The 14,738-nt window shown below is 35.5% G+C and overlaps 1 protein-coding gene across 1 annotated transcript; it reads right to left on the reverse strand.

The window, feature by feature from the left end:
- Positions 1–1,374: 1,374 nt before the first annotated feature.
- LOC144959087 (uncharacterized) lies at positions 1,375–5,391 on the reverse strand. Its single transcript, XM_078891467.1, has 3 exons — positions 5,322–5,391; positions 4,021–4,132; positions 1,375–2,180 (listed from the first exon to the last, which is right to left on the reverse strand). The coding sequence occupies exons 1-3, from the start codon at positions 5,360–5,362 to the stop codon at positions 1,878–1,880; spliced, it is 456 nt and encodes a 151-aa protein (XP_078747593.1). The 5' UTR covers positions 5,363–5,391; the 3' UTR covers positions 1,375–1,877.
- Between the last annotated feature and the right edge of the window lie 9,347 nt (positions 5,392–14,738).

The raw sequence follows: 14,738 nt of genomic DNA on the forward strand, positions 1-14,738 counted from the left end.
TCATCGGAATACTCTCAATAGCTAGGACAACTAACTGTATACTTAAATCATTCACAGTAGTACGTGTATCATGCTGTGAACAATTGTTTTGCACCATAATAAACTAACACTGAACACATAAGGATGAGAACGAAACAACAACTACAATAGTAGCTCTGCTTTTAATTTGAAAATATCAAAGTAATAAATTAAAGAGCAGACGTTAATTTGTGTATTGTTGTGCTGACGAAGTGTTTGTACCCGAAACATCCATTGTCTGTTTTGTTCCCATACGAAGCCTCTCCATTTTCACTCTTTCGTTAACATTTTAATGCAATCCACTCTCTCTCTCTCTCTCTCTCTCTCTCTCTCTCTCTCTCTCTCTCTCTCTCTCTCTCTCTCTCTCATTCTGTTTTTCTTTCTCTGTGTGATGGATTTTTTGTTTGTTTTTCATGTCCATGTGTGTTTGTAAGAGCGTGGATCTGGTGTTGATGTATAATTATAATTCATGAATAATAAGCTCTCCAAACCCATTGGGAATATGCAAATTACCAAACTTCAACTTAAATTACTTTTCAAAATCCACTTCAATTATTTAAATAGAACTTAAAAAAGGTATCTCATATATCTTTTTTTGTATTTAATGTGAATGCAGTTTCACCCATGTGACTGTTTACTTTGTTTGATGATACGTTGAGTAAATAAGGATGTGGATGTGAAGAGAGCGTCCATTGACATGTGTTGATTTCAAGGTTTATTATTATTATTATTATTATTATTATTATTATTATTATTATTATTATTATTATTATTATTATTATTATTATTATTATTATTATTATTATTATTATTATTATTATTATTATTATTATTGTTATTATTATTATTATTATTATTATTATTATTATTATTATTATTATTATTATTATTATTATTATTATTATTATTATTATTATTATTATTATATTATTATTATTATTTATTGTTATTTATTATTACTATTATTATTATTATTATTATTATTATTATTATTATTATTATTATTATTATTATTATTATTATTATTATTATTATTATTATTATATTATTATTATTATTATTATTATTATTATTATTATTATTATTATTATTATTATTATTATTATTATTATATTATTATATTATTATTATTATTATATATTATTATATTATTATTATTATTTATTATTATTATTATTATTATTATCGATTTCTAACGAGTCCCTAAAATATCGATAGTAGTGTTTATAATCTATGAAACTTTCTACTTATTTTCACCTCTCTTCCTTTTAACCCTCCCAAACTCCCCCAAAAATAGTTTGAACACTAGAGGGTTAAACGTTTTACTCAAGGTGGTTTCGAAATTGAAATTTAATGATTTTGCCTACTTCACCACATTTTGTGCGATTTTATTTGGTAAATTTGAATGAAATAGAATCTTTTCTTAATGTTTTGCTGTCCTCGCTAGCAATTTAATTACACACAAAAATCAATGCACCCATTCTTTATCTCATTGTGATCGAGTAATTTAAAATTAAACTAAATTACCTACCAATGGCACAATTTGCTCCTGGGTATAGGATTCAATAGTCGTAACGTCACTTCCTTCATAATGACTCATGGTAACTTAGTAACACTGGCTCTAAATTATTGGAACAATGGCGGACGCCCGTATGAAATATTTCTCCGGCTAGCATAAAAACGCGTCCAGAGGAAAAAAAACAAATAAATTTGATCATGTTTTGACATTTACACATTCTGATCAAAAGGCATGTATGAAAAGGGAATGAAAATATCTAGCCAGCATGAAGAATAAAAAGTAATGATTTTCTTTGTTTAGAACCAAGATGGTCGCCGTTGCCTGGCGGCGTGACATCAGACTACTGAATCCTATTACCATCATCACCATTATGCTCGAGTAAATTATACAAGACCTTTTCTAACTGTGAAAAAATTCTGATCAGCATTTCTAAAATAATTTTCTTCTTTTCAGGATTTGGTTTAGGTTTATTTCCAATGACGCAATCGATGACGTTTTTCTTGAAGACCCTGGGTGTATCGATGGCTGTAGTGTAGTTAGAGTACGTAGCATCGTATGTATATGACCCAGGAGTATGATCGGACACTCGATGGAGACCACAATCTCTATGGGTTAGCATGTATATTCTGTAGCTGTTCGGGCCCTGTGGAGGAATCAAAATAAGATATTTTTCTATTTGTTTATTAAAGGAGGAAGCAAAATATTGTATAGATAGTTCGAAGATGACGTCACTCAGGTCTTTGTTATTGTTGTTTGCCATCCGCGTTTATGAGTAATGCTCACTGAACTGTATTAACTCGACTATAAACGTTCATGGATACACAAAGTTTTGTGTGTTGGTCGGTTATACTTCCGGATGGCAATGTTATGAGCTTCTTAGCCAAGCGCATACTATATATATATATATATATATATATATATATATATATATATATACATTATATATATATATGTATATATATACATATATATATATACTTATATGTAACTAGATCATTTATATAGGGCACTATCCACTAAACCTACTCAAAGCGCTTTACAAAGGGTTCCTAACCAATACAAACACCAAACAGATAGAACGACAGATGACGCCTGTTAGGCGGTATTACATTTTTTCAGACAAAGACAATACTGCTAACGGCCAGGTATTCTTCTTTTTCACCCGAGTACGGTGAGAGAATATAGTGAGTAAAGAGCAGTTTCCAAGGGCAATATGCGCCTAGTGAGCTTCAAACCTAGGAATTCCCGATCCCAAAGGGAATGGCATAACAAAAGAGTTACATTTTCATATAATTAATTACATCCATATAAAAGAATATGGCCAATGTGATCTGTACCCTATCGTGTGAATCTGATATTTTGTAAAACTGAGCGCATAGAGTTATATGGTAATATCCACTGAATGTAGTAGTAGTAGACATCCTTCCGTCTCAAGAAACGATGGTTTGCGCCCTGTATGGCTTTAGTCTCATCAGTCTTGTTGAGAGCAGCAACGGCTATGACTCAGCAGATCGATCCTTGCATGGCAGTCTCTACCACAGTTGCTGCACACGTAGTTTGACTTTGTGTTTGGTGTTTGGTTCTGCTGCCTCTCTTTCCTCCTTGCTCTCCCATCCTCAAACTTCATCTTTCTCCTCTCCTCACCTCTCTTCACTGCCTTCCCTCACAGCATATCTCCAGCCGCTGCGGTCGTTAGCATGCGTGTTTGAGTTGATGCCTGCCAGTTTCATGTCTCGTTTGCAGACATCATAGAAACGTAGAGCTGGACGGCCGGTTGGTCACCGTCCAAAAGATAGTCCGCCGTGCATGATGTCTTTGTATACACCCATTGTCCATCCTGTATAGTGACCAAGCCATCGCAAACGTCACTGGCAGAGCATGGGATAAAGTTCGTTCTTTCTAGCACTGCATTGTTGGTGAGTCTGTCCTGCCACCAGAAGCAGAGAATTCGTCGTAGACAGCGAATGTGGAATTTTCCAGGAGATTTTCCTGTCTGGCATATGTTGTCCTGGATTCACTGACATAGAGGCTACTGAGTAAGCATGCCTGGCAGACATTGTTTTGGTGTTCAAAGTGATTTGCATGTTGGTCCACACTCTCTTGCTCAGTTGTGCCATGTACTTATAGCAATATGCATCAACAGTTGCGACGTCACTTCCTTCGTAATGATATCGTTGCAGAGTAACTTAGTAACTGATTCTAAACTATCGGAACAATGGTGGACGCCCTTATGAAATACTTCTCCGACGAGCATAAAAATGTATACAGAGGAGAAAAACATTATGAATCTGATCATTATTTGACTTTTATATATTCTGATAGCATGAGATATTAAAAGTTCTCTTCATCATCATCATCATCATCATCATCATCATCATCATCATCATCAGCAGCAGCAGCAGCAGCAGCATTGCAATATTACATCATTTTGCCTGCTGAAAAAAGATCGCACATCTACCTACAATAAAAATAACAATGCTTACTCTAGTGCTATTCCATTTGTCTACCATCACTCCATTGTCATTACCAGTGCCGATATACACACTATTGTCGGGTACACATCGATGTAACGGGAATTTTGTGTCATAGTACTTGCTGAGGACACAAAGTAAAAAATTGATTACTGCAAATGTAAATCTTCAATATACAAGGATATCATGAACATATTTTGTGTTCCGGTAATGAAGTATTCAAATCAAACTTATTGCTTATCATTGCTCGTACTTCTGAAGTTATAATTTCTTTTAATAACATCCGTTTGGTTAAGGGCAAAACCCCAATTTTCCTTATCATAAAATCAAAAGTATTAGAAGGGGCCACTATTATATTTAGTGACAGTAAATGCAGTATCTAAAGACTTTCTTTTCACTCCCGTAACCATCCTGACAACTAGATATTATGGTCGAAGTTATTGAAGGAGTATAATAAAAATATTGTTGAACTCGTGAGTTTGGAAGCTTGAAATCGTTTCAAATTATTGCTCTCATGGACGCATTTATATCAATGGGACAATAGAACTGCAAATATAAACTTCTTTTTATTCATCTTTTTAACAAAAAACAGGATCCATTTGATTATAGAATTATTTTTTTCCTCAGCCTCAGACTTGCTAAATGTCACCCAGGGCTGTGGACGCAATGTAAAAACATTTATATAACAAAAGCACAAATTAAATCTTGCAAACCTGATGAAACGCCAGCAAAACTGATGCTCTATATAATTGCCATGTAGTAAGTTGTTACTATCATTATTATTATTATTATTATTATTATTATTATTATTATTATTATTATTATTATTATTATTATTATTATTATTATTATTATTATTATTATTATTATTATTATTATTATTATTATTATTATTATTATTATTATTATTATTTTATTATTATTATTATTATTATTATTATTATTATTATTATTATTATTATTATTTATTATTATTATTATATTATTATTTTATTATTATTTTATTTTATTATTTTTATTATTATTATTATTATTATTATTATTATTATTATTATTATTTATTATTATTATTATTAATTATTATTATATTATTATTATTATTATTATTATTATTATTTTATTATTATTATTATTTTATTATTTTATTATTATTATTTTATTATTATTATTATTATTATTATTATTATTATTATTATTATTATTATTATTATTATTATTATTATTATTATTATTATTATTATTATTATTATCATTATCATTATCGTCATAAAGATATGTATATTTATTCCTTTGATTATAGCTACAACTCTTACAAGCATTTTCCATTGGATTTCCTGCGATACTCGACATTCATATCGCCATCAAACAACCTCCAATGAACCCCCTCAATCCATAGTCATAAATGAGTGCAACATTTCGATTGTAGTCGTAATAAAGTTTACGTGTCTGAAAATAAAGAAAAATAAAAGCAGGATATGTTTTGTCAATGAAGCAACGAATTTTTAGAATTCTAAATATGACACGTCGTCTCAAAGCTGCATTTTATTGGAATAAATCAGTTCCCCGAATAATAAATAGAATTTAGAAATAAGATTATGAGAAATGCATGCATGAAGTGTTTCTGGGATTTGTTGTTGTTGTTGTTTTAGTCTTTAATCTATTTTTTTAGTACAGAAATCGATTGAGATGATGCCGATCATGATGATGATGATGATGAAGATGATGATGATGATGATGATGATGATGATGATGATGATGATGATGATGATGATGATGATGATGATGGTGATGATGATATTGATGATGCTGATGATGATAATGATGATGATGATGATGATGATGATGATGATGATGATGAGGGTGCTGCTGATGATGATGATGATGATGATGATGATGATGATGATGATGATGATGATGATGATGATGATGATGATGATAATGATGATGACGATATCATCAACTGATAAAATCTTACCACCGTAGTGATTCTACCATTTCCTTGTTTTGGTGGCAACTGGAGAACAACAACGGCAGACCCAACAGGGGGGTGACATCTGCATGGTTTATAGTCATCACCCTGTGTAGGATTCAATACTACCATCACCAGAATGGCCGTCAAAAGGAGGTGGTGTTTGTGTGACATCTTGAATCCGGCTGTTATAGGAGATCATTCACAGAAATACATTTTTATTGTTTCATACTATTTACTTGTGGAATGACATAGCACTCGAAACAAAGAATGCCTATTCTCTGAATAGCTTAAAAACCTTGATTGGCCGAGAGTTGTATTATCTACTATTTCTGAATAGCCAGTGATATTTTCTTACAGTTAGTTTAATAGTTCATTGATGACCTTAGTTATAAATTACTCTGCATAGTTCATATCAACGTGTACATTATTTGCAGGTCTGATATTCCAAATTGTTATGAGCCCAATGTATAGTTCATATTGATGTGTACATATTTGCAGGTCTGATATTCCAATCTATTAATTTAAATACTTCAAACCCAGCAAAAAAACATCATTAAATAAATAACAACGTTAAAACAAGTCCATAAATGCGTTCACGTTACCAGACTTGCAAATATGTGCACGTCGTTTTTTAAAAGGTATTTCCTGACAACTTGTAAACATCTTAGACATTCTAAATCAATTGTACAAAACAAATGAACATCGTAATAATATGTAAATTGAAATGCCCGGCTCAAATGTGTATAATATGGCTTTTCTTAAAACCTCTCGGTTAGCTTGAATATTTATATACGGTATACCAGTTGTATGACACTCGCTTACGGACCGGTAGGGCCAAAGATTGAGTTCTGTTCTGAGCGGCGCACAGATATATCCTTGTAAGAGATTCTTCACTCACATTCTCCCTGCCTTGTTAACAGCGTTGTCTCTGACGATACTAGAATTGAAATATCGCCTAACAGGCCTCATGTATTGTATATGTGACCCTCGTTCTCAAAACGGTATTATGTCGGGATGATTCAGACCCCAGAAAGTGAAGTTAGAGACAGAATGATGAGAAATTGGACTTTAGAAGTTTTTGTAAAGCAAACAGTAGTATTTATACTCCAGTATGAGGTAGAGAAATTAAACCCAAGTTTGATGTTTGTGGCAATGAATTCAATTTCCCTAACCGAGTCTATCCCGACATAATACCGCTTTGAGACGGGGGGTCACATATGTGTGGCTACAGCGACATGAACGTTTTACAGAGAATTTAAAGGTTTTTAAAACCTATAAGCTAGTAAACGATACGATTCTTTATTGGTTCCACTCTCGTAAAGGTGCATAAAGAAATTTACTTGTATCTTTCAATAAGCCATTAAATAGGACGGTGTCTAGGGAATTGGAATTTCACAATCAAGCCTGAGAAGATGATTATCGAAATGCGGCGTGTTAGAAAAGGATCCTGGACATGACCAGTATTTATTTGTTGTTGTTGTTGTTGTTGTTGTTGTTGTTGTTGTTGTTGTTGTTGTTGTTGTTAACATGATCATTATTGCTGAACGCATTTACATATTTGTGGAAACACTGTATCATTATTTAATGAACTTCTACTTTTGACCAGTCTACATTAAATTTATGTATTCCTCTTTGGCATAAACACAAGCTATTTCTCAACATTTTGCAATTTAAAAGAAAGTTAGAAGCGCGCACAGGGGAGTGGCTATAATTGGTTGATTTGGTGCCTGGCACCAATTCCATCTTTTTAAAAAAATGGATTACAGCATTTGAAAAATAATAAAACAAAGAAATGGTATAAACCGCCTCTTACTTATCTGAGTACGTCTTTTCTGCTTATGTTTTTCTTTCTTTTGTATTTACAAATATAGCATGTTTTTAGTCTGTTTCTGGCACCACCTTATACTGTAAGCATGCCACGCCACTGAGCGCGCAATATTCAAAATAGAGAATGAGGTTCACTATTTAAGTTAAGCATAAAATAATAAAGTAGTCACATCGTTTCGTACTTACTTACTGTTCAGGTGGGCCTCATACACATCGGGAATGTAAGTTGTGTTTTAACTGCCAGGACCAGTTAATATAATCATTTGAAATATGTACATTACTTGAGCAAACAGTTGGGATGCCAATTTGACAAGTATTTGAAAAAGGCTATCATTTAAACGGGTTTTTAAATATTTATTCTACCATATTGATTTAACCCTTTCCTTACCAACCATTTTCAAAATTTACCCCAAAATTTCACAATCACCAAACACAAAAATAGATAGTTTTTTTTCTAACTCAAACAGAAAAGCAATAAATTCATTCCATGCATAATGATCAGCAAAATGAACTCTACAACACAGTGTCACGTTTTTATAGCTATAATAAAACATTTTCTTTAAATTGTGAGATTTACAAAAGAAATCTGAATGATAAAAGTGCTGGTAAGATCGTAACGAATTGGACGATTTTCCTCTGGTTGGTAAGGAAGGGTTAAGCCGTAGCCATCGTTATGTTATAGCCTGACACTGAAAACCAAAAGGACTGGTAGTTTGACGTCATTATTTGTTTTTTGCACCGCCTAGTGAGTTGAGGTAAGTAGTGGGGGGTTGTTACCACTTGATGTTGGCTTCCCTTTGATCATTTTTTTTGTTTTGTCATAGAGAAAAAGAATTCGACCTCACCAAGTACAAAACTAACCTATGCAAATTGACTATCTGAGGAAGAGTTGTTCCCAAGACTGTGCGAGCTCGCTGCTGATACTCTGCATAGCGTACATAAACAAACTTAATAATACACACCAAAGATTGTGTCATGAGAAAAATTGCAGGTGACACAGCAATACTTGGACTTCTGTCACCGGAAAAAGAGACATTGTTTGGATTCAATAGTCTGATGTCACGTCGCCCAGCAACTGCGGCCATCATGGTTTTAAACAAAGAAAATCGGTACTTTTTATTCTTCATGCTGGCTAGAACTTTTCATATATCTTGTGATCAGAATGTGTAGAACTCTAAACATGATCAGATTTATAATGGGTTTTTTTCACTCTGGATAGTTTTTATGCCAGTCAGATAAATATTTCATAAGGGAGTCCGCCATTGTTCCAATTGTTTAGAGCCATTTACTAAATTACCATGCGTCATTACGAGGGAAGTGACGTCACAACTGTTGAAGCGTATTTTGACGAAATGATCGAATCTGCCCTCCCAGAGCAGTAGTAGTTTCGTATGGCTACAACTCCACGTTGTTTCGCTTCACCCAATCCGCGAAAGCACTGTCCGCCTCATGAACCATTTGGTAGCCGCCTGGAGGTGCTGTTGCGGGGCACTTCAAAATGATGTGGTCCATTTCTTGGCAAGGGTCATCGCATGCTGGGCATTTTGGAGATGATGCATAACCCCATCGATGCAAGTCTGAGGCTGTTCTACCATGCCTTGATCTTATTCTGTTGCATGTTGACCATTCTTTTCTGGTAAGAGTATGGAAACCAGGCAGTGGTCCCAGAGTTAAAGTGTAATAACGCATCCACTAGGCAATCTCACCTGGTTCTCCACATTCAATGGCAGCGTAATTTTGCTTCCACGCAATCTCTCATTCTGTCCATTGAGACTAAATTCTTGAATATGAATTCTCCTTCTTCAAGTATCAAGTCTGTGCCAGACATCGGTAATCATGGTACGCCATTCATCTCTCTGATCAGATAACCTCATAAAACTAATATTACTCTTCTCTTTCTTTGTCACCCAGCTATTCAAACTATTCAAATATGTTTTTCTTGGTCTACCTTTTTTTTTTACCTTCTATCTTTCCTGTGAGAGCAAGTCGATTTAGGTGCCCTAAAAATTGCGTTTGTCTTTTTCTTATTGTACGAATTGATAACCTTTTAGTTTCAGCTTTCTTTAATACTTCTTCTCTGTCCATGAGATTCTTAACATCCTTCTAAGAAACCACATTTCTGCTGCCCCAGTTTCTTTCTAATGTCTTCTGTAATTGTCCAGCTTTCACAGCCATATAATAATACTGACCATACATAGGCCTTCACAACCCTATGTTTTGTTGTCATTGGGGATATTGTGGTTTTTTAAAATCAGACTCATTATGAATATGTATTAAATAATCAAATACACTGTGGCAGCTTTACCTTATGTTCTTTTCAACGTTATTTACCGATGATACGATATTATAATAGAGCCACTCTTCGTATATAATGTGGTCATGATTAACAGAAACGATGGCTCTTATGATCCTCTCTCTAGAGCTATAGTATAGTGTAAAAATAAATTAAGAAAAGAAAGAGAAAATAAAATAAAAGTGTATCTTAAATACCTCTGAAAATACACATGAGTGTTAACAATTCAAATACTTGACGCACAGACATGAGTGTTAACAATTTTTACTCCTTGATCTAAATGAAACATCATTTATTCTAATCTTACGTGCTTGCTTTGTGGCGTTTGAAGAGGTCATCAAGACTGGTATTAACATTATTGGCAGGTGTTGAATTTACCACTGGTAGATTGTTCTATATGGTTATCAATTTATCTTATCGTAAGATTTTTAACGAGATTATTTGGAGGGAGTTTATCCTGGTTTCTATAGCATGAAACGTATGATAGGATAGCAATTGCTGGCTACCCTTTGTATAAGACGCTAGTCCGCCAGGTCTAAGAGAACAAGCTACCCGACCATCGACGGTGTTACTCTCTCCTCAATGACGTGTAATGTAGGAGTGGACCAGACAACTATAAGTCAATTTAGTGCTAAAATGATTTGTATATTATACTTGAGCATTTCTATTGCACAACATCCATTATGCGTAAACGTTCAAGGTTACACATTGTTTGTAGGTTGGTCCGTAATATTTCCAGAGGGCAATGTTGTGAGAGTCTTCGTCAAGTGCACAGCATCTATAGAAGCAAAGAGACTTATTTCGAGTTTGTTTCTGCCCCCCCCCCCACTCCTTTCCTTGTCCATACAGAATTGATTGGGTAGCGGGTTTCCTTAGATCTGGCAGAATGCTCTGTCATAATCTTGACCCATTCCATGTTGTCACAGTGAACACAACTCACTTTTAGTCTTAAGAGCGGGTGAACATTATTCACTCTCCGTGATTGCATCACCAAATGGTCTATCATCCTCCTCTTTCTCCCTTCAACGAATCGTTTGATTTATCATTCTCTCTCTCCCTTCCTCTCTCTGTCTCTCTCTCCCTCTCTCTCTCTCTCTCTCTCTCTCTCTCTCACACACACACACAAACACACTCCTCTCTATCTATTCTCTTCTCTTCTATTCTCTCTATCTTCCGTCCGATTTCCCTCTATCTGTTAAAGCTGATTGGTAAACACTGTTGGAGACTAATGATTTGTAAAAGCAAGACCTAATTGAATTCAATAGTCTGATGTCACGTCGCCCAGCAACGGTGAGAAGCGTAGATCTAAACAAAGAAAATTGGTACTTCATGCTGATCAGAATGTATAAAAGTCAAAACATGATCATATTTATAATGTTTTTTTCTCCTCCGAATACATTTTTATGCGCGTCGGATAAATATTTCATAACGGCGTCCGCCATTGTTCCGATAGTTTAGAACCAGTTTCTAAGTTACTGTGCGTCATTACGAGGGAAGTGACGTCATGACTGTTGAAGCCAATTAGATATCCTAGTCATTCCATCTCCAATCGTTGAAGTGCAAACATCTAGATTCTAACCGTCCCGCATGGAAAAAAAAAAACAACTCCTCAATTATGCCTGCAGAATCGACAACTCTATTATAAGGTGCGGCTATGCGGTCTTGTGTTATGATACCCGCTTTCGGATCGGAAGGTCCTGGGTTCGAGACTCGCTCGGCGAATAGTTGAATCCTTGGAAAGGACTCTTTACTCACATTCTCTCACCGTACTCAGGTGTAAAATTAGTACCTTGCCGTCAACAGCGTTGTTTCTGTCCGAAACAATTGTAAAGTCGCCTGACAGGCGTCATGTCATGTCTCGTCCTAGATGGTTAGTGTTGCTGTTAGCCAGGGCCCCATGTAAAGCGCTTTGAGCACGTTTAGTGGATATTGTGCTACATAAAAGCTCCTTTTTTATCATATAAAGATTGCTTCCCTATAAATATACGTTATGTCCTCATTGTAGGAGAACCTTGATCCCTAGCCAATGGCTGTCAGTTGTTGGATGCTGTGACCATTCGTTCTAAAGTGTCCCGTCGACCACTGAGCGAGAGTAAATTACTGGGGCGTCTGCACATACACTTGCTCATCCAGGACAAAGATAAGACAAACAAGCTTTTATATGGAGCGGTATCCACTTAACGCGATCAAAGCGCTTTAGAAGGGGTCCTTGCCTAACGGCATCACTTAACATTTAGGACGTGACATGACGCCAATTGGGCGATATTACATTTTTTTCGGACTGAAACAGCGCTGTTAATGGCCAAGTACTCATTTTAAATAAAGAGCCTTTTCCAAGGACTCGACTATGCGCCGAGCGAGGTTCGAGCCAAGGATCTTCCTATCCAAAAGCTAGTGTCATGCCACTAGACCACATAGCCGCATGAAACGGAACCACAACGACCACTATGAATAGAGAGGCTATGAAGACAAACTCTGTTTAATTTTTGTCCCACGTATTTGATCCTTTATTTTTGTTTACATACACATTTCAAAACAAATTATCTACTGAGCGTTAGTCATTAAGATTACTATTTTGTTTTGTTTTTTTGTTTTGTTTTTTTTTTGGGGGGGAGGCTTAATTTAAATTGAGTACTTTTGTCCTAATTTAGCGACTATCGTTACACATACACTGCGTTTTGGTATCGTCATATTTGTAACAAGCAATCGGACCCAATAGTCTGACGTCACGTCCGCCAGAAACTGCGGTCCGCATGAAATCTGTGTTGCTTTTAAAATCACATTTGGCCATTCTTAGGTTATTTAAACAAGTCATTCTTTGTCTTCCTCTAGGTCTCTTTCCTTCGATCATCCCAGATGTTACCAAATTTTCTATTCCGTCTCTTCTCCACACATGTCCCAGAAACCGTGCATTATACCTCTACTTAAAACTTGGCATTAACCGAGTTGAATGCCACTTCTCAACATAGTCTCCCCTTCTCTCCATAGCCACATTCCACCTGTTTGTAAGGGCATAAACTGAGGTGATTGAACCTGAGCCAATTTTTCACTCTCTCTTGGCTTCTTCATCATCTTCAAAGCAATGTCTCTTCATTGCTTTCTTCAGTGGACCAAAAAAAAGATGAAAGTCCGTGGGTGTCAAGTCTGGGGAATAAACAGGGCGAGACATCATTGGCCATCCAAAAGATGCGATTAACTCCGTTTTCCTGGTACTTGTACGTGGACGGGCATTTTCAAGAAGAAACAATACTTGTTCCATCTCTTTAACCGTTTCCATTATGCGAATTCTTGCTTTCAGTTGCTTCAGAGACTTTATGTACAATTCAGAGATGACAGTGGCTCACTTTGGTCGAAAACCAACACCTCTAATGTCATAAAAACTGTTTCCAAGTTTCCCAGTTTTCCAGCTGGTTTCTCGATTTTGAAGCTTTTGGTCTTTGGGAAAGAGGCATGTCGCCATTCCATCAATTGTCGACTCGGATTCACATAATGAAACCAGGTTTTATATCCAGTGATTATCTTACTGCGAAATTTGTCATTTTTCCCACTTCGCCGGTGAGGCTATGTTGTCTAGTGGTATCACACTCGCTTTCGGATCGGAAGGTCCTTGGTTCGAGCCTCGATCTCGGCGCATAGTTGAGTCCTTGAAAAAGGTTCTTTTCTCACATTCTCTCACCGTACTCAGGTGTAAAATGAGTACCTGGTCGTTAAGAGCATTGTCTTTGTCGAAAAAACTGTAATATCGCCTAACAGGCGTCATGTCCCGTCCTACATTTATATGTTGCTGTTGACCAGGGCCTCTTGTGAAGCGCTTTGAGCACATTTAGTGGATATTGCGCTATATAAAAGCTCAATTTAATTTAATTTAATTTGAAAGTGCGTAATATTTTCTTTTACATAGACTATATTATTGATTAGTAGCTTTTTAAAAGCTCAAAAGCTAGGAACAGTAATTCACCCTTTCCCGTAGTACTTGGAGAATCCCAAAGATTTGAAGAGATAATGGGCACATCTAAGATCTCCTGCTTTTTCATTGGGGCAGCGTGGCTCAGCGGTAAGGTCTTTGATTCGTACCCGAAAGGTACCGTGTTCAGACACCCGCCGCTGCGCTGTGTGGCCTTGAGCAAGTCACCTCACCCCAGCTCACTTTGCGGCGCTGCACTGAGGCTGACGCCTGGGTTATTCCATCCAGTCTTCCCTTGGAATAGACCCTAAAGACACATTTCCCCTTGGGGATGAATAAAGGGAATTTTATTTTTATTTTATTTTATCATTAAGAATGCTTCTGTCTTTATTTGATTCACTGCTAGGACCTTGACCATCTGGTGGTTTGTCAGTTAAATATATGATTTAAGGGGTGTCTGAATGGTTGTTTGATTATTGCTAATGTTCCTCTAAATGTGACACTTCGCCTCAAAACGGCATTAAGTCGGGTTGGTTAAGATGTTAAAAACTGAATTTATAGCCAGAAATATCAGACTTGTGTTGAGTTTGTATGTTTTATTGAGGAGAATGGATACCATATTTTAGAGTGCTAATGCCAACAATTTATATTTTTGACCAGTTTAACATTTTATTCGGCTTTTAAGCATGTGGTTCGTTCCGACATAATACCGTTTTGAGACGATGGGTCACAAA

This window comes from Berghia stephanieae, chromosome 13 (assembly GCF_034508935.2).
Source record: "Berghia stephanieae isolate SIO BIC M18660-M18661 chromosome 13, UCSD_Bste_1.3, whole genome shotgun sequence".
Classification (NCBI taxonomy): domain Eukaryota; kingdom Metazoa; phylum Mollusca; class Gastropoda; order Nudibranchia; family Aeolidiidae; genus Berghia; species Berghia stephanieae.

Excerpts from the sequence above, each read along its gene's own strand:
- LOC144959087 (XM_078891467.1), bottom strand. The coding sequence starts at position 5,362 with ATGAATGTCGAGTATCGCAGGAAATCCAATGGAAAATGCTT. Across the intron at positions 4,133-5,321 it reads AAATCCAATGGAAAATGCTT|CAAGTACTATGACACAAAAT; the intron begins GTAAGAGTTGTA and ends TTGTGTCCTCAG. Across the intron at positions 2,181-4,020 it reads ACAAATGGAATAGCACTAGA|GGCCCGAACAGCTACAGAAT; the intron begins GTAAGCATTGTT and ends ATTCCTCCACAG.